This window comes from Camelus dromedarius, chromosome 5 (genome assembly GCF_036321535.1).
Source record: "Camelus dromedarius isolate mCamDro1 chromosome 5, mCamDro1.pat, whole genome shotgun sequence".
NCBI lineage: Eukaryota > Metazoa > Chordata > Mammalia > Artiodactyla > Camelidae > Camelus > Camelus dromedarius.
The window spans coordinates 70353608-70377841 of record NC_087440.1 but is presented as its reverse complement, the minus strand read 5'-3'; the positions used below and the strand labels follow the sequence as shown (position 1 = coordinate 70377841).

Genomic DNA, 24234 nt, shown 5'->3' with positions numbered 1-24234 from the left:
TCCTCTTCTCTCCGTCTCTGTCTCTTTCTGTCTCTGTCTGTCTCTCTCTCCTACACCACCTCCCTCCCGACCCTGTGTGACCATCCTCCATCCCAGACACTGGAGGGAATTTTCTAAGATGCAAATCTGATGCAGTCATTGGCCTTCAGGGGTTTCCTCACCATCCTTAGGATAAAGCCCAAGCTCCTTAATGTATCCAGCAAGGCTCCCTGTGACTTGTCCCCACCTGCTCTGGCCTCACCTCTCATCTATCTCTACCCTTCACACCATGTTCCTGCAACACTGAGCCTCTGTTAGCCCTCACACTTCCCTGGCCTCATGCCTTTGTCTCTGCTGTCCCCCTTGGCTTGCTCTCATGCTGTACATTCATCTCAAGCATCACCTCGTACAGAAGTCCTCCCTGTTCTCATCCCCTCCAAGCTGGGGAGGTGTCCCTCTGCTCTGGGCTCCCATAGAACTTTGACTTGATTCTGGCCCCAGCCGTGCTCAGTCTCTGCCTCCACTTAACTGAGAGTTCCATGAGGGCAAAGTCCACGTCTTGTTGACTTTTTGTGTGCCCGGCACCTTGCAGAGTTTAGGGCTATCAGCAGGACTCAATAAATGTTTGTTAAAGGGAGGCCTGACCCACAGAGCTGGTGACCTGGACAAGAACCCAGGACTCCTGACTCCCCATCCAGTGCCCTTTCCAGCTGCCCCCAGTGCCAGCTGTGATCCAACACATCCACCTATGAACAAACCCACACACTGGATGCCGTGTTCACTCAAAGCACCAGCCCAGCCAACTACCAGGTGAAGGCTCTGAACAAGAGCTGGCAGAGGCCATGGCTCCACCTGCCAAGACGATTCACTCCGCTCTCCTGGCTGGGCGCGCACGCAGCAGGAGAAGCGATGGCTCAGTGCACTTGGCATATGCAGGGAACGGTGGAGAGCAGCCTGGCTGTAAACCAAGCTCCATCCTGAGGTTCTGGACCTAAGAAGACCTAGAGATCCTTGTTCCCTGCTGCTTCCACAGGCCTGGGAACTCAAGTTCAGGAAAGAGGAGTGAGTCCACCCAGGTCTCTGAGTCAGACAGCGGTGAGACCAACCAGACCACACTGCCTTCTGGAAGGAAGCAGGGAGCCCCTTCTTTATGAGCTAAAAGCCCACCTCCACTTTCACTGTTGAGCATCAGAGCTACAGGGGATCCGTCCAAACCAACTTCCCTGACTCATCACATCTCAGCAAGAGGAAGCGTCTCCTTGACCTTGGCTCCCCTATTCCTTCCCACCAAACCATTCTCAGTAGAAATCTTCTCCTGGGTTAAGAGAGCCCATAAAATAATAGGCCTCTGAAGCCTGGGGCTGGTTTACATGTACAGAGTACGAAAGGGCCATTCTCTCAGAAAGTGGTGGAGAACAGCAGTTCCCACTGCTCAGAAAAGGCATCACTGTGTTTGGAGCAAAGCCTGAAAAAGCCGGCTGGGCAGGGTGGCCCCCACCTGTGGACGGCCCTGCCGAGGGAAGAGCAAACACTGTTACTGCAGAAGTGAGGGCGAGGCCAGGAGATAGAGCAAAAATCACCTTGGTTTGGGCAGAAACCTAACATTGAAGAGAAAATGGACAATACTTGCCGGGAAATCCTTTTGCGGACAAGAGCTATTTGAAGAATGACGGCTCTTTTTTGTGTGTGAAAATATGTCTATTTCAGGCCCGTTTCATATGTATGGTTTAGGGAGGTTTGGTTTCCCACTAGACAGTCAATCAATTTTCTTTGCCCAATTGACATTTGCTTCAAAAGATGAGAAAAGAAGAGAAGGAGTGGTCCCCACAAGAGTCTCCCCACCCCCAAAAGACTGGTAGGAAACAGAATATATCTGGCAGGGAAAAATGCATTTTCTTCTCCAAAAGAGTAAATCACACACTTGAAACTGGATATTTAACAGCAGCAATAACAAGCAGTGTGCTATGCCTGATGGGGGGTCAGGGAGGGGTTGGACAGAGACAAGGGCTCCTGCAAAATGACTGTCTACAATTAGATGAAAATGCAGTTGTTGCAAAGAATATTCATGAACAAGGCTATTCTGCAAGTCCCAAGTTGGCCAAAGTAGAAGAACATTTCAAGTGCCATCCTCCTGTTAAAGCCTTGGAAGTCATTTGTCTTTCATCCTCAAGGTGAAAAACAAGGTCCTTGGCTTAATTATTCCCCACCAACGCAGTTCCGTTTAATCCGTATGCAGGATGTGCAGCTAAAATACGGATTTCAGCCAATTTCTTTCAGGCACAAGGCACAGATAACAGACAAATCACCAAGCAGAACAATGACCTCTACTTCGTTCTGCCAGCTAATAAAAATCCTGCCCAGATGACATGGTCAAAGGAACTCACAACCAGGGATGCCTGGCCTGGAGGATGGAAAGGTGATTTCACCATGAGTGATTTACGTAATGAAATAGATGCTGTCAAAGTTCAGAGAGGAGGGAAGGAGGGGCTTCGCAGCACCCAGACAGATGAGGGGGTGCGGAGAGCTCCCCCAGCTCCAGTTTTCAGACCAGAGCTGCTGAACTCCAGGCCAGATACAGCAAATGAGGGCTCCTTTGGCATCAGAACAGTTTATCTGATTTCTCACTTCAAAAACAATAAAGGAGCCGGCCTTTTGACAAGCTCAGCAGCTTAATTAATTGGGAAGTCCCTTAGGGTGTGAATGCTGGCAGCGGGAGCATCTCAAGACCTGGAAGTAAGTGGTTTGGAAATACTAAAGTGTTTGCTGACTCAGAGAGCAACCCTGCCTTACACAGATTCAGGTACCACACACATTAATGAATATCTGTTGGCGTGCAGGTCTCTCCAGGAAACTTGAGATAGGTTTGGAGAAAAAAGTGGCTTTAGACACTTGTAGCCATTCTGAGACAGCATCACTGCCAGCCAGAGCTGGAAGGGATGTTTACGTCTTCTAAACATTCAGAGAGCATCAGAACCCACTGGGGGGCTTATTACATCACAGATTTGGGAGCTCCACCCTCCAGAGAGTTCGCTTCAGTAGGTTTAGGGTGAGACCCCAGGGTCTGTGTTTCCCAGATACTGGCGCCCCTGGCCTGCACACCTGACTTTTGAGTAGCGCTGATGTAAACCAGTGGATTTCAGATCGGTTTCAGCTGTAAAAGTCTCTAGTTCAAATAATTCCACAACACAATAAATAGATTCAAGAGGCTCAAATTGTATCATATACTTACTATCGTCATTCAATGAGAACATTAAGGTGTGTTGTGGTGGATGCAAAACCTTTAACTCAGAGGTTATGGGGGACAGTCACGGGTTTCTGACAGCTTCAGGATCCAAATGATTCCTCTTACGTTCTCCTTGCACACACAGATCAGCAGTTGTTACAAATGGTGTACATGTGCATGCATGCGTGTACATATATCCACATACACACATATATGTAAATAATGTTCGTTCAGCTTGCCTTGCACTCTCAGAATGCTCATCAGTTAAAGAGAAATAGCTGAAAGGGCTTTGCTCTGAAGTCTATGCAAAATAGATTAACCTGGCACCAGAAGTCACCTTGGCAGTGCTCTCCAAGGTGTTTGATTTGATAACTAATAGGTATGAGCATGTGTGTGGTTTTTGCTTTTTTGAAAAAACAGATTAGATAAAATTATGCTTTAAAAACGGGACCTTGGCTAGTTACTTAATCTCTCTGAGCTGCAGCTCCCTAACAACTAATGGTACTAAAAACACGAACCTCACAAAGTTTTTTTGAACAGATCAAAGGAGATAATCTCCAGAAAAGCAATATGCAAACCATAAAGAGCTCTGCTCATGTGATCCTTCCATCTTAAACGCAAATGACCTCACTCCTTCAAAGACCTGGGCCGGTTTACCCTGCACCACAGAGTTCAACCAATGGCCACAGATTAGAACCACCTGCCGGCCCCACCCAGACCAACTGAACCAGAATCTCTGGGCGGCACGTCAGTCAGTATTTTTTAAACATTCTCCAGGGGACTCTAATAAGTAGCCAGGATTACTCCATATTTCTGCCCGAGTTCCATACAAAACTCTGCCAGACTGCTCCCACTGCTTCTGGATGGCCACTAGTTACAAAAGAGAAAGAGGAGAAAGTAGCCCTAACCAGATTTTGGCATTTTCACTGCTGTTGGCTGAAAAGGGGGGTTTAATCACCATAGCTACTAATTCTGAGCACCGATAAATGCTGGGTGATTTACATACATTATCCCTTTGAATCCTCCCTGTACCTGGGTGAGGTAGATATCATTCTTCCCCATTTTTACAGCAGCTTTATTAAGATAAAATTTACAGATACCATATAATTCATCCACTTAAAGTGTACAATTCAACAGCCGTTCTTTATTTAAAAGTTGTTCATCTATCACCTACAATCACTATCACCACAATCAATTTTAGAGCATTTTCATCACCCCCAAAAGAAACCCCATACCCTTTAGCCATCACCCCCAAATTCTCCCATCTCCCCCAGCCCTAGGCACCAGGGAATTGGTTCTCTTTTCTGTCTCGATGGCTTTGCCTGCTCTGGACATCTCATATCAATGGAATCATACAATATGTGGTCTTTTGTGACTGGCTTCTTTCACTTAACATAATGTTTTTAAGGTTGATCCAGGCTGTAGCATATAGCAGTACTTTAGTCCTTTTTATGGCCAAATAATATTCCACCGTATTCCAAAAAATATTCTATCATATTTTATTTATCCATTTATCAAATAACAGACATTTGGGATGTTTCCACTTTTGAGATATTACGAACATGCCTGTACAAGTTTCTGTGTGGACATATGTTTTCATTTCTCTTGATCATATACCTAGGAGTGGAACTGCTGGGTCATATGGTAACACTATGTTTAGCCTTTTGGGGAAATATCAGACTGTTTTCTAAAGTGTCTGCACCATTTTACATTCCCACCAGCGGTGTATGAGGATTACAACTTCTCCATACCCTTACTTGTTACTATCTGTTCTTTTTATGATAGTTATCCTAGTGGGAGTGAAGTGATATCTCATTGTAGTTTTGATTTACGTGTCTTTGATGGCAAATGGTGTTGAGCATCTTTTCGTGTACTTATTAGCCATTCATATATCTCCTTTGGAGAAATGTGCGTTGAGATATTTCACTCATTTTTAAATTGGGCTATTTGTCTTTTTATTAGAGTTGTAATTGTTCTTTATATATTCTAGATACAAGTCCTTTATCAGATGTAGAATTTGCAAAAATTCTCATTCTGTGGATTGTCTTTTCACACTTTGTTCTTTGAAGCACAAAAGTTGTTCATTTAATGATGCCCAGTTTATCTATTTTTTTGTTGCTTGTGTTTCTGGTATCATTATCTAATCCAAGGTCACAAAGATTTGTGGCTGTTTTCTTCTAAGAGTTTTGTGATTTTTAGCTCTTCATTTAGGTCTTCGATCCATTTTGAGCTAATTTTTGTACATGTTGTAACATAGGGGTCTAGCTACCATCCTCCCATTTTTACAAGGGAGGAAGTTGACACTCAAATGTTTAATAACCTCTCCAGAGCCAAACTGTTCCAATGCAATGGTCCTGCTTGGTGACACAGCTTCCAAAGAGCCAAGGTTTCTTATTGGTGGGGGGTGGAAGGAGGGGCAAGGAGAAGGGCCATGGAGGCAAACTGTGGAGGAGCTTGTCACCCAGAACATGCATATGCACTGTGCTTAGTTAAGGGGGATCCTGCAGCCAAAACACAGGGCACAGTCAATGAGCCCCATGTGGGGCAGGATGGCAGCCTTGTGGGGTCAGTAAATCGAGAGGAAGCCCACTGAACTTAATCCAAGTATCTCTGCAGCCTGCTAGATTCTGCCCAAATGTCCTTCTAGGTCTCAGAGCTCCAACCTCAGGTGAGGTCGTCTGGTGTCTTTTGGGCACAAGAGGGGAAAGAGACTTGGCTGGCCCCAGAGTCCTTCAATCAGAGGAGGACTCATGAGAGGACTCAGTTTCCCAGCGCTGAGTCCACACTGCCATGGATCTGGGGACACCAAAGGAAGATGACCTTCATTGACAGACGGGCCATTTCACAGAGCTGCTCACAAAACTGAGGGTTCCTGGGAATCTAGCAATGATCTTAACAACACAGGAAACAACATAAAGGGCCCCACAGGGCTGCTTAGGGGAACCCAGAGGGTTGAGGGTCTCTCATTTACAGTTTGTGAAGGTAACTAAAACTCTGGCTGCATCTAAACCATATAAACATCCAGAACCTTGACTGCAGTCAAGGTTACTTTTGTACACCGTGCCTTTCTTCATCTTCATAATGAAATTCCATGAATTTGATTTTCCTCCTTATACAGATGAGAAAATTGCACCCAAAAAAGACCAGCTGATTTGTCCCAGCTTGTACAGGAAGTAGGTGATGGGGCCAGATTTTTTTCTCTCTCTCTATTTTTTTAATTCTTTAGAGCCAGGTTTTGAATCCAGAAGCTTGAACCCAAGCCCAGAAGCAGCCTGTCTGGTTAGGAAGCCAGGACAATGCCCTGCTCCCATGACACCCGGACACCTCAAAATACCTGAGTATTCACCACTCACCACCTCCAAAGGCAAAATCCCTCAAGCAAATGACAGCCCAAGGAACAGTTTTTGAATCAATTATTAAAACTAACTTGCCTGATCGACACATTTGAAAAATAATCACCATTATATCTTACATTTGTTGTGTATCTTACATTTGTTGTGTATCTTATTAAGTGCCAGGCATCAATGTGAAGCCCTTCTTTGCCTGCATTCGTTCATTTTTATTTACCACAACAACACTAGGAGGTAGGTGCTATTACCCCCGTCTTAAGATAGAGATCTAAGAAGGCAGCACAGGACTCCTTGAACTTTTTAGAAGTGTCTGATTTCTACTAAGAATATACAGATCCAGCCATGTCCCCAACACCATCTCTCCAAGGGACCCAGTGCTAGAACAACAACGGGTGTGACCAACCCATGATGTTAAATAAGAGGTTCAGAACCCTTGTGAATGCCTGGGGTATGGTATCAAATAAGACTCAATACTACAGGGGCCAAAGTTAAACACATGCAGCGCTGCCTTTGGCTATCACTCATTCTTCCTCAAATTAAACTATTAAAGGGGAAAAAAAAAAAAAAGCTAATAGCCTTCGAAAATGTGCTAACAAAGTGATGGAACTAAAGTGGAAATTCAGGATTTCAAAGATGAGTTGCGAGATTCTATTCCAAGAAGAGACAGATTGGATCTCTCTGCCAAACAAGTATGAGACAGAAAAAGCATCTGAGTCAGAGGGAAGAAGGCCAATGCTATTCCAAAGAGCCACAAATTAAAAAGCAATTATGCAAGGCTTGCTAAAAAATGTCAGTGGGCTGCCTTTTTGTTTTAAATCACTAAAAACACAAGCTTGCTTACGCCAACATTTACCCAGCACATCAGCTGGTTTGGGGCAACTTTTTGTGCTCAGGCTAAACATGGATGAACATTTTGGTCTTTCTGGTGAGCAAAGTCTGAGAGTGAGCACACCTTCAAAGGCCACCCGAGATAACAGTCCCTGGATTCAAAGGCCCACTTCTTCCACAGGTGAAAACCTTCTAAATGTTCTCTAGGGCCCCCTGGAGAAGTTGGGAAGTGACCAGTGTGAAATCCCCAAACAGCTGCTCCAAAGATGACGCGAGGACAAGGATCCAGTCACCACGTGCTGGAAAGGCGGTCCGCGATGGAACGCACACACTGGTTCCTCAAGGGGAAACCCTCAGGATGCGCCCCGACAGGAGGAAAGAGCCCGAGGACAGGTATAAACAGACAGTCAGGTTTCCAAATGGGCCTACAGATCCCATGGACTCCACCCTCAGAGATTCTGAGTCCATCGGCCCAAGGTGGGGTCTGGAAACCTGTATTCATAAGAAGTTTTCAAGTGGCTTTGATGATCAACCAAGTTTGGGAATGGTTGGTCTGATTTTCATGGTGTCCTCTTGTCTTCTGTCTGAGGTTACTTATGTTCAGAAATAGAAAAACAAATGGACAGATGCTTGGAGATAAGAACTGGGAGACATCAAAATCAAGGGACAGAAAATTTAAGTGACTTGCTGAGTTGACATAGCTAATTAATGTTCCAACCAACAAGTCTGTGTTAAACATACAGCCTATAGGTAAGGCTGTGTCCACTGTCTGGAAGAAGTAAAAAGGAATGGGAGTTGCAGGCCCCATCCTCGGGATATAAACACAAGATGCAAACTCAAAAGCAGGCTGGTGACACAGAGAGCATGAAATGGGCTGGGGAGAAGGCATCAGGGAGCAGTGAGGACTGTGGAGAACTGAGGATCGCACGCCAATTCAGTGAGTGTCTGCTGCTCAGTTCTGGCTTTGCAGTGCGTATAAGGGTGTGGGCCTAGAGTAGCCAGACAGTCTGGGTTTTTTAAAGAAGCCCCAAAGTCCACATTTTCCAACTTTTACATATAGTGATTCATTGAATTAAAAAAAGAGAGAGCGAGAGAGAGAGAAAGGAAGGAAGGGAGGAAAAGGAAAGAAAGAGAGAGAAACAAAGAAGAAAGGAAGGAAAAAAGGAAAGAAAGAAAAGAAACCCACACTGTACAAAAGAAAGAATGAAAGAAAACCACACTGTAAGGGCCAAATTTCATCTGTAGGCTGACTCCTGCCCATGGAATGATGGTTTGCAACCTTTTCTTAAAAGGTCATCCAGGCCAACCTCCCTTGAACTTGAGTCCCCTCTAGAGCACTGCAGGGTGGCACAGAGGATGAGGGGTCCCATTTAGCAGGTTGTTAAGTAAGTACTTGGTGTGTGTTTGTGTGTGTGTGTGCATGTGTGTGCAAGGGCGGGGCTTCTGGCCTCCCTCCCCCACTTCTGGAAATGCATTCCAGGCCCAGAGGCAGGGCGTGGCCCCTGCAACCACAGCATCCCACTCGGAGATGACCCACACAGGAAGGGCTGAGATCTCCAGGACAACAGAGTGTTTGATGGAGAAGTCCAACTCTAAGGGGCTGCAGAACAAAAAGTGAAGGAAGGAAGGAAAGCTCTGGAGAAAGCCAGAGAGCAGAGCTGTCTTGAAAAGGAGTACTGGAAAGGAAAGAAGAACAAAGAGGCAAGAGAGAAGCACTGGCTCTAAAAATCCCATAAACTCAGAATATAACATGCTCAGGTTCCCTAGCCAGGCATCACGGTGAGCAGCCCGGCCACTCACCGCCCACGTGGTCTGTTTAGTTTTCCTTCATGATACTGACCACTAGCTGGCCTTTTATTGTGTATATGAATTTGCTTGTTTTTGGATGTCCCCACTACAATACATAGTCCCAGAGAAGGGTAGGAGGTGGGGAGGCTTTGTATGATTTCGTTCCCAGTGTCTGACACAGTGTTAGGCACATGATAAGTGCTTAGCAAGTATCTGTTGGATGAATGGACTGCAGGCAAGCAGATGGCAGTGAAATAGTTTCACGTGATGTGTCAACCATATAATAACAACATCAGCACAAAGCACTTTATCATTTACAAAATCTGTCCTTTGACATAATTCCTCCGATTTTCTTTTACCCAACTGCTTCATGTATGTGTACATGGCCCAAGTGACTGCTGGCCTCTGCAAGGCGGACAGCCCAAGACCGGCTCGGACAGAGCTGGCTGCAGAGCGGCTTGGCCCGTCCTCCCTCCGGGGGCCTGGGAGATGATCCGGCTGCAGAACTGCCGGGCTCAGCGCTAATGGGGCCATGTCATCAAAATGATGGTGCATTCCGGGGCCAGCTTCATCCCGCCTCCCCAGCCCCAAAGAGCGCTGATTAGAAGCCTGGAAGGCAAGCAGAGAGCACAGGAGGCAGCACAGCATAAGGTTAAAAGCTTTGGCTGAAGAGTCAGACTGCCTGGGCTCGTTTCCTAGCTATGTGACCTTGGACGTCCCCGAGCCTTGTTGACCTCATCCATAATGTGCGCCTAACAATAACAACAGTAATAATAATGAATAATAATGACCTCAGAAGGGTTCTTGGGCGAGTTCAATGACATACTTCACAGACAGCACCCAGAACTGTGCCTGGCGCACACACCACTGTTATAGCAACATCGTCACCCCCACGCAGGGCCCAGCTCTGCCACTCTCCAGCCATGTGACCCCGAGTGACTTGACTTCCTCCTCCCGGGACCTCAAATTCCTCTTCCTTAAGATGGGGGAGAACCCAGTCGCCAGGATCGGGTAAGGAATAAACGAGATCCCACGTGTTAAGCACTTCCCACCGGGACCTGCTACATATTAAATGCTTAATAAATGTGAGCTTTATCTTATTATTAATCAAGGGACTTTTACTAGTCCAAAATGCCAATGTGAAAATCCACCAAAGGCAGTTTGCCATATGCAAATAAGTCTTTGGGATGTAAAGTTCTCCATGTAAGTTTCTCTTTCCACCTGCTTTCTTTTTCAGTTGGGAACTTTAGGAACAAGCCCCCTGCCCGCCCTGGGTCTGACCCAGAGCAGTGCAGGTCAGACCCCAGTGCCAGGCTGTGACTCTGTGCCAGCACTTCTTACGTGGCTCCATCTGCCTCGACGCCCCCACAATGCTGCAGTCTGACAGTGAGGGAAAGGACATGCAAATACACCCTAAAAATGGCTTTTTATTTTCACAGCCTGGATGGTGTGTGTTTGTGGGTGCCTGTGAGGATGGCACGTCACTGTCAGGTACAGGGCATACGCCACCACTTTGGGGGAGGCTGTGAATGTAAAAATACTCGATCCAAATAAAGGCCTTTTCCAAAAGCAAGCAAGCAATCTCCCCCAGCACCTTCTGCAGAGGGAAGAGGTGATAACTGAGCCGCCGCCACCAGGCAGATCCCCGCTGGGCCAGCCCCTGACCAAGGCACCTGACTCCATCAATCCCACAGCCTCCATACCCCAGTGAACCTGCTCAGCTACTGGTTTTAAATGGTTTTAAATACTGTGGAGTCACCCAGAAACAGGGGCTTTCAAGTTCTGGGCCTGGGAAGGTGAAAAGCAAAAAAACCAAAGACAAGGGCTCTCCATAATAAAAAAACAGAGGACTAACTAAGCCAGGGAGTGCTATTGACAGCACGCTGATTTTACAAAATCAATTCGGAAGAATCTAATTACCGTCAACTCTCATCTTGTAATCACCAGTCTTTAGTGGGCATCTACAGTGCCCCTAATCCAGGTGTCCCCAGCAGAAATGCCTATGGCAGGGGCCATGCAGTCCGAGGTAAATGAAGGCAGCTAGCTGGTGATGACAAAGAGCAAGCCCGACAGTATAGGCAGAATCAAGCGTAGCGGGGCGCTGTGGGGGCCCGTGGCAGACTGGAGACAGGAAAGAAGTGAACAGGGCACCGTGCGGCCAGATCTTCCTATTTTGTAATCAAAGATTAAAATCCCAATTTTCAAATGAAATGTTGGTTCAAGCTTCTTTTAAAACACTGCACAGGCCTAACAAAACACATCTGAGAGCCACGGCCAATCTGCCAACGGCCAGCGTACCATCCTGGTCTGTGCCCCCGGCAGCCCTTGTGTGCAGTCTTGATGGTATTCATGGGGAGAGGAGAGGAGAGCAGGAATGGCATAAAATACCCTGTGGGTACCCAGACACCTCTCTCCACTCAAGAGTCCCTCTCTCAGAAATGTCCAGCCATACGAGCTCCATCCTACAGGATGAGCCCCGCTCCAGGCACGCCTTTGCCTGTGAATGCTCCCTCCCTGTTGAGCGGTCTAGCACCTGACACTCAGATGCTTCCAACCAGCCCTCCCCACCCAGCCACCTCTCCAGCTCCCAGCACCAGCTCCTCCTCCCTTCCAGGTGGGCAGCTATCCTGTTTGGCCTCTGAAGAAATGGCCTGCTGGGGTTCTCACTGGATCAGACCTTTGGACAAATCATCAGCCCCGGGGAAGTGACTGGGGGCAGGGCCCAGCACAGATGCTCACCCATGCTGGGGACCTCTGCTCCTCACCAGTCCCCAGGGAAAAGCTACTCTTCAGGAAAGCTGCAGCTGCAAGGGACCCAAGGAGGGTGTCTCCATGTGTGGGTCCCCTGCAAACATTAGCTGAGGTAGGCAATGCTGAGCGACTGAGGTCAAGTCCAGCTCTGGCAACGGCTTGGGAAGGGAGCCCACACCACCCCTCCTCCAAGTTCCTGCTTTCAGCTCCAGCCTGGGGCCAAGAGTGATACAGGCAATGATGTGACTAATGATAATAATTTTTAAAGATAACCCAAGACTGGCGTTGCTTTGTATACTTTTCAAAGCATGTGCACATCTCCATTATCTCCCTTGGTTGCCCCAACACCCCAGAGAGAGGACCAAATATTATTATTCAATATTTGTATTATTAATCACTCTTTCCTTGCCCCTTGAAGAACCAGAGACAAGGTCAGCATCCTGCCCTAACCTCATGCTTCTCAAATGTTAACATGGCCATGAATTCCCTGGGTGAGCTTGTTAAAATGCAAACTCTGATTCAGAAGGTCTGGTGTGAGGCCTAAGATTCTGTACTTCTAATAAACTGCGAGGTGACATGGATGCTACTGGTCCTCAGACCCCACATTAAACAGCAACGCTTAGGTCACACAGTGAGTTTAGGGCTGGACCCGGGACACTAACTCAGGCATCCTACCCTGGGATCCTGCCTGGGGGAACAAGGCTTGCTCACCTCACTTTTCACGGGCTGGGGCCTCTTGCCCAGTTTCACCTCCAGGAAGTGCAAAGGGGCGATCATGGCCCCAATGTTGCGGATGTCGGCGTATTTCAGCTCCTCCGCGGTCAGAGCCGAGCTGGGGAGTCCGGTCAGGGGGCCAAGCCCTGGCAGAGAGCCCGCAGTCACGGAAGGGTCTGGGATCTGCCCAGGCATCATAGCAGGAGGAGCGGCAGTCCAGCCTGGAGTGGGCAGAAGAGCAGTACCAGCACTGTTAGCCGGATGACAGGTTCCATGAGGGGCTTACATCCCCAGGTCTTGCCAGGACCGTGTCCTTTCTTTCACCCATATTCCCCTAAACCCTTTCCCCACCTGAAGGTGCTCTTCCTGCCCTTAAGTTCATTCTGTTCTTGAGAGAAACTTGATCAATTAATTCACACCAAGGTTATCCTTGGCACATCAGCAATGCCTACCCCAAGCATAAGTCACATTGAGTCAGCATTTGCTATGTGCTCGGCACGGCAGTAATCCTTCAGTCAGCCCCATCAGACTGGGTCAGAGCCCATGACACAGAGGGAGAAGCCGAGGCTTAGAAAGAGAACTCTCTCAAGACTGTACACAGTTAAAACTGGAGGAACTGCATTTAGACTGCAGCACACTGCCTCTGAAGAAAATGGATCAGGATGGAGGCATCTCAAGCACCTTTGCACCTGTTTAAGAGGGAGCTATTTTGGGGCTGGCATGGTGCCTCCCCTCAAATCACACATCCCATTCTGCATACTTGTTAAGACACCCTGAATATGAGATGAAGCAAATCTAAGTTAAAAGTGAGTGTGTGCATCTGGCATCTCTGAGGAAAAGACTGAGGCAAAGGAGATGGAATTAATTAGCACGTGCTTCCCCCATAGAGCCCAGTACCAGAAAAGTCTTCCACAGGCTCTTCACTTTCGGAGCGAACACATATTCTAGCTCTGCCAGACCCAGAAGCTTTGCAAAGGAAGACAGATTCAAGCATGAAAGATAAATTAGAGAGGTCAACACCAAGGGGATTCTTTTTTCTTCCTTCTTTTTACTGGGGGAAGTTCATAGGTAAGAAATGATCACTTCAAGGCACACATGGCAGGGAAGAGAGCTTGTCTGCCAATAAAGTCAGACTTTCTGGTCACTTACAGGGCTCCGACCCATCCATGCATCCATCCATCCATCCAATTGACCACCTACTCTGATCCAGAAGGCACTGAGAATGCTGTGGAGATCATCTGCACACAGCCTTTGCTTCTAAGCAGCCTTGTAGCATTTTAGTACAAAGCTGCTCCTGGATTCTAGTTCTGTAAAGAAAATAATTTCTCCCCCTTCCCATCTCTCTGTACAGGGCCATAAAGTCAAAACCTCATCTGTCTTGAAAATTCTGGGGGAGAAGTTTTGACCTATTCTTCTGTCTTCACTCTCTCTTCCCACATAGAGGGGTGAACTCGGCGAGACGGGAGATGTGATGTCCATCAGACCACGTGCCTTTGCTGGGCAGTTAATGCAATCATATGACCACGTCGTCTTGGGTTCTCTGCTTCCCACAAGAGTGGCCCTGGAGGGTGACCCAAACCCCCTGCCCCCATCCAGATTCTCACATCTAGATTTCAAGAGAGGGGCATATTAGGGAGTTCATTTGGGCCACAAGCGCAAGCTGCATTCTCCACCGCCATCTCACTTTTAAAGGTGAAACTTGTTCCCGTTCAGCTCCATATTTCTTTCACAATGGGTTCCGCACTCTGAAGGGAGAAGCTCATATGAGTGATTTGCACCCTCAAACCACAAAGACTTCCACTAACATCACTTTCTTTAAAGGAGGGTGCTTACGAGACAGTGGACCTGCCCTTCATCCTCAGCACCAGCCACATCTGCCATGAAGCCATTTGCACACAGCTCCCCGCCCTGCGCCAAGTTTACATTCAGTGCCCCAGGCCCTTTCATCTGCACTCTACCTGCTTCACCTCCCGCACCTGGTGCCTCAGCCCCTCCTTCCCACCCCACATCCTTTCTCCCCTTCCTTACCACCCAGTGTCCCCTGGGCCATCTCAGAAAAGGATCTGAGACTCATTCACATCAAGTTATAGTCTTAAACTGGAGGGGGCCCTGTGCTCATCTAAACCACATCCTCATTTTGCACATGAGGAAATTGAAGCTCAGAGAGGTTAAATGACTTGCCCAAGGTCACACAGCTAGAGAAGGACAGAGCCAGGGCTGGACTCCTGGTCCCTGGATTTTAGAAGCCAAACTTTCCTACCTTGCCCTTTTTGCTTCCCTTTGAGGATCCAAGAGATGTCAATGCAGAAGGAATGACCTTCTAATGGTGGACTTTCAGACATTAGCCCATAATGGCGGATCATTCTCTTGCACAAAGGACCCTCTACTATGTCTCCCATGGAGATCTTGATTTAGGAAGTTCCCTGAATAAACCCATGGAATCCTGGGTGGGGGTCCAGACATAGAAATGGTCCTTGGGACCTCTCGTATGTGATTGGTTAATGTGCTGTGACCCTCCTTAAGCCTGAGCTGGACTGGAAACCAAGGTCAGCAAGAAAGTCACCTCTTCCATCTTCCAAGCCAGGCCTGCAACGCAGAGAGGGCAGGAGGCTACTGTGGGGCATGGTAGATTAGCTGTAGGTCTCTCAGGGTCTCCTCCCGGAAGAATAAGAAAGGCGCCAGTGTAAGGACTCACTCCTGTGTGGCACAATGCTGCCCGGGCCCAGCCATGTGGACACTCAGCGGGCAGAGGAGGGTGATTTCAGTCTACCTGAGCCAAACTGACAAAGGAAACTCACATTTTCTCAGAAGAGGAAAAAACCCTACAAAACCCTCTCTTCTAGACCTGAAATGATGCTACAAGGAGTCAGTTACCCCGGGAAGGATGTTTAGCTGAGCTCATCAAAATGGTCAGGTGATGGGAGGCTGGAAAATGCTCTATGCCTGGTGCTTCAGCTGAACACAAACCGCTAACAGGGGAGGAGGGCACCACACCTCAGGTATGGAGCTAAGCAAAAATCTAGTGCAAAATCCCCTCTTTGGCCAGAAGCCCCCAGAACCTCCCTGTCCTGTAAGGACCCACTCATGTGTGGCAAAATGTACCACATGGCTGGGCGCAGGCAGCACTTAGCAAGTGAAGAGGTGATTTCAGGGAGTGAGTAGCAGTCAGGGATGAGCGTGACCCTGCGTGACCCCAGTGCCTAGCTTCATTTCTGGCACAGAAAGGTTAATCAACAAATACTTGTCGGATGAAAGAACGAAGGAATGAGCAAATGATAAATTCACAGTGGAGCGAAATGCAGTGAGTGGGGTAAAGATCCGTCTCTGGAAGTTTATGTGCTCATTATCCACCTCCATATTATTTGTTCCCACAGTAGACCCCAAGAAAGATCCTCCAGAGGCTTCTCTCTGTTTCCCCGCCTAAGCCATCTCTGGGAGATGGAAGCCAGACCCCACTCTGTTCCAGGAATGATAGGCTCAGCTTGCAGCTTCTGTTTATTTTAATACAGATGGTATAAATGAGACACCGACAAATGATCCCCAAATATAATGAATTCCCTGCTACTCTGGCAGAGGGAGCAACCCCCTACCCTGGGAGCATCAACCTTATGAATTCTTGCCATTCCTGCTCCCCTGAGAACCCATCCCAATGACAAGCCTCACTCAGGGGATCAAGCACCAGGCTTTCCTCTGCAGAAGCAAAAAATCCCCTTCTCCTTCCTTCCCCATCAAGGGCGCCCCGAACTGCTCCGATACAAACCACAAAGTCCTTAACACATGTCATTCCTAGGAGACAACCACAACAGCTGACATTTACCAGTGAGAAGTCATCCTAAACAGCTCTGGGGGCGGGGGGCAGAAGATGGAGGGGCTGGAGCAGCTGCCTTTCATAACTGGATCCCCATTAACTGGAAAGAGCTGGCTGACGATCCAAGGCTGCAAGGCAACTTTTGGTGATTTGAAAAATAAAACAATTTGATGTGATTTAGGGGTCTATAAAAAATGGAGGAGGGGGCGGTGGCAGGGAACAACAACAGCCAGGAAGAATTTACCCACTTCAAGGAAGACATAGGAAAGATGACAAGAGGTGAAATCGTTTCCCGAACTAGTTGTTCCATCCGGAAACAATTTAAGAGGAAAAGGAGAACTATACACTAAAAGTTTCAAGGGAAGAACCTGGAGTTTTCCCTTCAGGGCCCAGGGGTCCATGAGGAAGATAAACACCTGCCATGTCTCCATTAGTAACTGGGACGCATAAATAAAGAGCAGGCGCTATACACCGGCAGGAGACCCACATGGCCTATTTGTGCCTCAAAAGACGGGCCTGGAATCCAAAAAGACTTTGGCAATTCAGGATGCTGACCAGGAACAACTTGGAAACTAGCCAATGAAGAAAAACGGGGTAATGCACAGATCCAAGATGAGACTGATAGTCAAGGCATGAGTAAGACAGAAAGTGTTCAGAAGGTCACAGTGGACCCTAAGCTGCTGTTGAGCCTAAGATTTGGGGTGGTTTGATGCAGCTCCCTAAAAGCTAGCTAGAAAGAAATAGGAACCAGGTGGATCTAAAGAAAAGATCTAGTATCTGTATCTCTCTTTTCTGACTTCCTCAGGGACCTGTAGGCACATAATTTGGGGTGCTGCCCTATACCAAGTAAAAGAAAAACCACAAAACACTTTTAAGTCCAGAAAATGGGCGAGATATTAATGTGAAGAGTCATTTCAAAAAATGTGACAATGAATATATGTATGTTTGTGTATAATTGAAAAATTGTGCTCTACTCTGGAATTTGACACAATATTGCAAATTGACTGTAACTCAACAAAAAATGTTTAAAAAAAAAAAGTCATTTCAGCTGAAAGAATGAAGGGTAGAAGTAACTTAAGTTTTTCCCTCTTATTTTCTTCCCTTGTTTACAGTATGTAAATCTGTAAGATATTATCATATTTTAATGGGAGTAACTACAAATAAACACCAGTCTTGCTTTGATGGGTCAAACTTATAAAAGGCTATTATTCTTAGAAAGTGCCCAGTAATCAGCATCTCCGCCTAGAATGGCAAAGATTGATTTTTTATGAAAGAGAAAGAGAGGTTAAGAGAAAGTTAGGATTTGCATCATGAACTTCCTGTCCATAGTAACAAAAGTTGAAGGGAGGCTCTAAAATCCCTGGCACACAGCTGGCCTGGGCTGGCATCAGAAGCCAGGGGTGGGTGTGCAGATGAGTGTAGATGGTCTAAGGCTGCAAGGCCTGGGGCTAAGAGAAAGCGGAGGTGAGTGAGGGCAGCTCAAGAAGCAAGAGAGGTCAAAGGGTCAGGTCCCAGGAGCACTACCTAGTAGGGATGGAAGTCAAGAGAAAGTAGCCCGCAGCTGAGAGCCAGCAAGAACAGCTGGGAGGTCATGGGAGCTGGAGCGTGGGGAGATTCCCGGGAGGAAAATGCGGAGGGTGGAAGTCCATGCCAAGGGTTGGGGAAGAGGGGGCAGAAAGGTGCCAGACCCATCATCGCGGAGCATAGTACTATCACAAGTCTTGGAAAATTAAACACCAAACCTGTTCTTGGAGCTAAGGGATCGTCTGGGATGACCTCTCTCCTGGAATCTGAAATGATGCAGGTCAACCAGCTTCCCAAAGACAAGGGGCTCCAGAAGGCAAGGAGCAAAAGGACAGAGAGCTCCATGATGGAGAACAAGGGAGAGAAGCAAGAGACGGGCTCTGATGGCTGTCTCAGTTCTGCAGGCAAGAGAACGAGACGGGTTCAGAGTGGAAACTCCAAAGCCAGATCATCTGACTGTGAATCCTAGCTCTGCCCCTTACTAGCTGTGTGACCTTGGGAAAGTTCCCTAACCTCTCTGTGCCTTACTTTCCTCAGCTGCAAAATGGGAATGATGACATTATTTGCCCTGTAAGGCTGTAAGGCTGAGAAAAGGATTAAATTAGTTAATATTTGGAAAGTACCTGGAACAGTGCCTGTACCTGGTGAGCGTGAAGTCAGTGTAGCTTCGAGGGCCTTCCTTCTGTAGGGACACTAGTGCTGGATGACCCTTTAAGGTCCCTTCTGTACAGTTCCCATTTCTCATCTAACACCGATCTCCCTTTCCTATGGCCATGAAGAGGATTCCCCCATAGAGGAGTCTCTGCTCTCCCAATTTCCAGCTCTAAACCTCAAGGGGGCAGGACCATCCTGCATCCAGGCAGTTACTGCAGAACAGAAACAATAAGTGCCAGACCGGGCCTGGGTACAAAGGTGCAGAAATAAGGCCGAACACCTGCCTTTTGCTTAGGTTTCTTCTAAGTTCTTCTCCATCTTGCTCGCCAGAACACAGCTGCACAGATCACTGGCAACAGGGCACTCCTAGCTGGCCGGGTTCCCACACCTGCCTCAAGGAGCAGAGGGCCAGCTCCTCCTACGTCCTTCAATCCACCATATCCCTGCACTGCTTACAAGGGGTCACTCCTCAGATCTTTGTAAGAAGAAAATGACAGTGACACGCCATGATCCCTGCATAGCCATCCCAGAAGAAACTGGAACCTCTCTCCACAGAGAAAAGCTTTTGACAAGCCCTGCCTGTAAGCACAGCTTTTCCCCTGCCTAATAACGTAGGTGCTCAATAAATACACACTCAGTCATTTCTGCCAGGATCTTATCCTGATCAGCGCTGGGAAGGAATTGCCAGGGGGCCAGCCTTCTAGCATGTCTTCCCACCTTGTCCCATCTCTGTTCCTTGGTGCCAGGAGTTCACTGTATGATATGTAACATAGACACACATAGCATGTGGTCAGCCCTTTGGGCCTTTTTTAAAAAACGCCATTGGCCAGGGAAAGCTTTGGAAATGGAGCTCCACAAGAGGAATCCCATGGACTGCTGCAAGAAAACAGAAAAAAAAAAAAAGCCCTAGAATGGTGAGCTCTGGCCGGGCCTCCCACAGCCAGCAATGAGTGTAAAGAAACACAGGCTGAAAATTCCAACCCTGGGTCGCTAAGGCATTTGTCTCTGCTGAGCTTCGAGAGGCCAAACCACACACACGCACAAGGGTGCGGGCGCGCACACATGTATGCGTGTGCACACACACACACACACACACACAGGCACACGGAGCTTGGCAGCCCGTAAGTTCCAGAGCTGGTAACACAAGCCACGGAACCGACTGCCAAGACAAGCAACAGAACGAGCCAGGCCCAGTTTCATTGGCCACCATACGCTGCATATGGCCCGGGACGCAGCCAAAACAGTGTTCTCACCCTCCTCAAAGACATAGGAGACCCTCTGTTTTTAAACACACCTCCACAGAGCCTTAATTAAAGGAAAATGGAAAAATAATGTGCCTGCTGCTCTCCCCCTGCCTATATAGGTATGCACACACACACGCCTGTACACACTCACTCTATTTTTCTCTTCCTCCCATTTCGATTTCCAGCATAATTCATTCACATGGAAAAAAAGCAAACTGCATCCTGCAGCAAAAAGCAGAAAAGAATGTCTCTTGCCCTCAGCCCTGGCTCTGATTCCTCAAGTTGAGCTGGGGCTGAATGAATACAGAGTAGGCCAACCTAGAGTCTGCACTGGCCCTTCTCTTCCCAAGCGGAGCTGGAAACCGTAGTGCAAGGGACAGCCCGTCACAACACCAGCAGCCCCACAACAAACAAAGCCTGGAGTGCCTTGCCCTTCTCAGGATGCTGCAAAGGGTCCTGCAGGTTGGAAAAGATGCCCATATACCTTGCAAACAGGTGGAGGAGGCAACAACAGACGCTGGTGGCAGCAAGAGCTAAGCAGTGAGTTGGTGGAGAGATCCTTGTCCAAATCTTTCCTTAGGGGACACTGATGCCACTTATCAACACACCTCCTTGGGAAGGCTGCAACCAACTGGGAGAAAAATTAGAAGCCTCCACATCCATGCCTTCCAGCTGCCTTTCAAATCTCACAGCACCCGGCTCTTCAGGAAGATTCTGGAGCTGCCTGCAGCTCTGAACCAAAGCCAAAGGAGAAGGGGAACAGAAGAGTCTTTGAGAAATCCGTCCTCCCTGTTTTAAACAAGGCAAAACCTTAGCCAGCCAGAGGCACGAGAATAGAGCTTGCTTCTCTTCCCTGGTCGTCAGGTTTATATAAAATCAGAGCCATGCTCACACCTGATACCTGGTTAAACTCTCCCCTAGAAACCTGCAAAGGAAGATAAGGTGCCCATCCAAGCTGCAGCCAGATTTGCTGGAAAGATGAAAGTAATGGGAGGTGTTTTTAAAACCCTCAGGGAAGGGAGGTTGGGGGAAGGGAGATGACATGTGAACACAGTTCGGTGCAAGGCCTTAAAGGACAAGCAGACACTCAATCATGGTTCAAAGATTCAGTTTCTGATGCTTCTCAAACTAGGACCTCGAGGAGAGTCCACCAAGATTTAAGTCTGGGAACACACACCCACACAGTCTGCAAGTCCTTTTTTAAGAGGCAGACCTGAGCACATCTGCCCTGAGCACATGTGGTCAGGCCACAGGCCGGTGTACTGCATGCCAGTAGGGAGGGCAACACACTGGGCAAGGGTCGGCCACCTTGAGACTAGAGCTGACCCAAGGGGTCAATTGAGCTCCCTTTCCACCAGCCTGTTTATCTCCAGCCTCGTGGATGGCCCATTCATCCCCGCAGAAGAGCAGAGGCCTCCCTGTCCTCCCCACTCTACCACCGACACAGGCAAAACCTGGGTCTGCAACCCCAGGGTCAGAGGTCCAGGCCATAAAGCCCCACCTCTCAGCCTCCTCGGAGGGGAGGGGCAGAAGAGGGCCCTCTAAACTGGGCTGGGTCGAGAGAAGGAACTGGTTACCTAGAGGAGCTGACTTGCCTCCTTATGTAACCTGGCTTGGGAGCTAGGGGATCCCAGAGGGAACCAGGGCCGCCCCAGACCCCTTCCCAGCTCAGAAAGCCGGAGCAACGGCCCAGAGAGAAGCCCTCTTCATTGTATGGAGAGCCCCAGCCCTTCTCAGTGCCCTCCTCCAGGTCCTCAAGGAGCCGCGCTTCCTCCCTGCGAGGGGGTGGGGCGGACACGACTTGCCAGCAGGTCCCTGTCATCCCTCCGCGACCAGCACCCTGCACCTCCCTAGACTCTCACCCTTCATCTCCACCCCACGGCTCGTCGCCCCGGTCAGATTTCTCCTCACTCACCCGCCTGCCCCGCCGCGCGAGAAGAGCACCTCCCTGCAAACGGACGGGGGAGGAGAAGGCGGGAGGGAGACAGAGAGAGCGCCCCGGCAGCCCCGGGAGCGGACGGAGCCTCCCGTCCCAGGGCGGGAACCGAAGGAAAGCCACCGGCTCGCGGGCGCGCGGCGGGAGGGACACAGGCGGCAGCGCCCCCGCCAGGACAGCGCGGAGTCCCGGGGCTGCGGGAGCCTCCCTGCGGGGCGCGGGTTCCGGGGCCCGGCGCGCTCCGCCCGCGCGGGGACGGCCGTCCCAGGTGTCCGCGGCCGGCCCGCCCCACCCCGCCCGGCCCGGCCCGGCCCGGCCCGGCCCGGCCCGGCCCGGAGCCCCCAGCGCGCGTCCTGGCACCCACCGTGCAGAAGCCGCGAGCGGAGGCGGCGCCCCCGGGGCCGGGGCCCGGCTGCCGGCGCCGTGCCTGCTCAGCGCCGCTGCCGCCCGGCCGCCGAGCTCCGCCCGGTGCCCAGGCCCGTCCCGGCCCGGGAGCCGCCGCGGCGCCAGCCCCGCCGCCGCTGCAGCGTCCGCCGCCGCCAGCGCCCCCCGTCGCGGCCGCCGAGCGTCCCTCCCGCAGGCTGTGGCGGGCGGCGGGACGGGTTGCATCAGCCCCGGCTATATAGCGGCCCTTGGGCGGCGGGGAGGGGTCGGGAATGCGGAACCGGCCAAGCTGCCAGCTCCAGACGTCAGAGGGGGACGGAGAGGAAGGGAAGGAGGGGACACGGGAGGAGGGGGGTGTGGATCCGGCGCTTCACACCCACTGACCTTCACCTCCCCCGCCGCCTTTCGCGCCCTCCTTCCGCGGCTCCTCGCGCTCCTCTCCTGGCGGGGGCGGCCCCGGCCCCGCAGTGCCGGCCGCGGCTCCATCGCGGCCCCCGGCTCCCCCAGCCCGCGGTGCAGGAGCGCGCGAGAAAGCAGGACGCGGCGGGCGGTTATGTAAGAGCATCCCCCGCGCACAGCCGCCGGCTCCTACCCCGAGACACAGCTCAGTCCGAGAGAATTGAGAAGGCAGAGGCGAGACAAGTCAAAAAACCCTTGAAGCAGACGTAGCCTATGTTGAACCATCTTCCTCGGTCCTTCCCAAACCGAGAGAGAGGATTTCAGCACATTTTCATCCTTGGACTGTTCAGCACTGAGTGAGTGAGGAAGTGCATTCGCAAGCCTGTTTCATTTTTCCCTGCAGACGGGTGGGCAGAACATTAAGGCGTTTGGGTGCCTCTACCCCTACCCACCAGACCACCTGGCCACCGGGGGTGCCCTTAAGCCCTGGGGTGGTTCACTGCAAGAGGCCTGCCCTTTTTGGGCTACAGCCTTAGCCCGACTGCTTTCCTGGTGGCTCGCACAATTTGACCACTGGGCTTTTTCTCCACTCCAGCAGGCTTCTCCTTTCTGCTCAGGGACACTCCTGTGAGTAGACCCAGCCCTCAGCCAACCCCAAACAGCATTCTTCCCCATTACAACTTCCACTGCCAACTCAGCTCCTACCTTTTATCCTCCTGGAGTGGTAGGTGGTTAAAGGTGACCCCAGAGGAATTGTGTCCTCCACCGTGCCTTCAGCAGGTAAAGGCACAGAGACACAGAGCCCTTGAGCACACGTGTGGCACCCAAAACCTTGGCACTGTGGTTGGCATCTCCTACCTCCACACTCCCTGGGTGCTCAGCCAGATAGGAGTGACAGTGTTTATATTCAGTGACCTTCAGCCTCCTTCTCGGAGTGATGTCAGATTATCACCCATAGAAGAAAGGAAGTGAAAGAAAAAGTTCATGCCTTCTTGGAGTGCAGATGCACAGAGTGAAAGAAACAACAAGCCTTGAGGCAGATGAGAGCCAGTGAGCAGAGCCCAAAGAGTACATCTCTTCAACTCGAGGACAGTGAGGTTCTACTCTCCTTCTTGCCCCAATGCAGGGAAATCTTTCTGGATAAGAAGACTGGTCTTATGGAGGGAAAGACAGATCAAGTCCCAATGGCATTGGCTCACCATTTTCACCTTCTCTTCCTTGAAGCACTGAAGTAAGAAGTAAAAAGAAAGCATGGTCCTGAAAGAATGTACAATGGAAAATGTGTAGTAATGTGATAGTCTTGTGGAAGAACATGACTCTCAACCCCAGAAAGGTCAACTACACCTTTACTACAGCACAAAGATCAAAACTGGGTGCTATGCAACTGCCTTATGATGTTTCCCCCATGAGACTGAGGTCTGGATGTTCATATGGAAGAAAACACTGAACAGGGCCATGTTACTTTATGTGTCTTCACCTGGGACTTTGGAAGAACTAACCTGATCTCTGTGTGGTGACCAATAATTAGTGTGTGTGGTTCGAGCAATCCTCTCCAGGGCCTGCTTTGGGTGTGGCTGGGCCACCAGGAGTCCAATTGGGCCTTTGCTTCACCTACAAAGTAAATACACTACAGGGGTGGCACCAAGGGACAA

At 49.6% G+C, this 24234-nt stretch overlaps 1 protein-coding gene across 2 annotated transcripts in view; it reads right to left on the bottom strand.

Annotated features, from left to right (window-relative positions):
* Positions 1 to 23409, bottom strand: part of JDP2 (Jun dimerization protein 2) — a 38829-nt gene extending 15420 nt beyond the window's left edge. Inside the window, exons 1-2 of one of the 2 annotated variants that reach the window (XM_064486122.1) lie at positions 23288 to 23409; positions 12631 to 12854 (exon numbers count right to left, since the gene is read on the bottom strand). In XM_064486122.1, the coding sequence (XP_064342192.1) occupies positions 12631 to 12831 (201 nt within the window). In that variant the 5' untranslated portion in view covers positions 12832 to 12854; positions 23288 to 23409. Of the gene's footprint in view, positions 1 to 12630; positions 12855 to 22163; positions 22267 to 23287 lie in introns of those variants that run through there. The other variant, XM_064486121.1, reaches the window with a different exon arrangement.
* Positions 23410 to 24234: the final 825 nt, after the last annotated feature.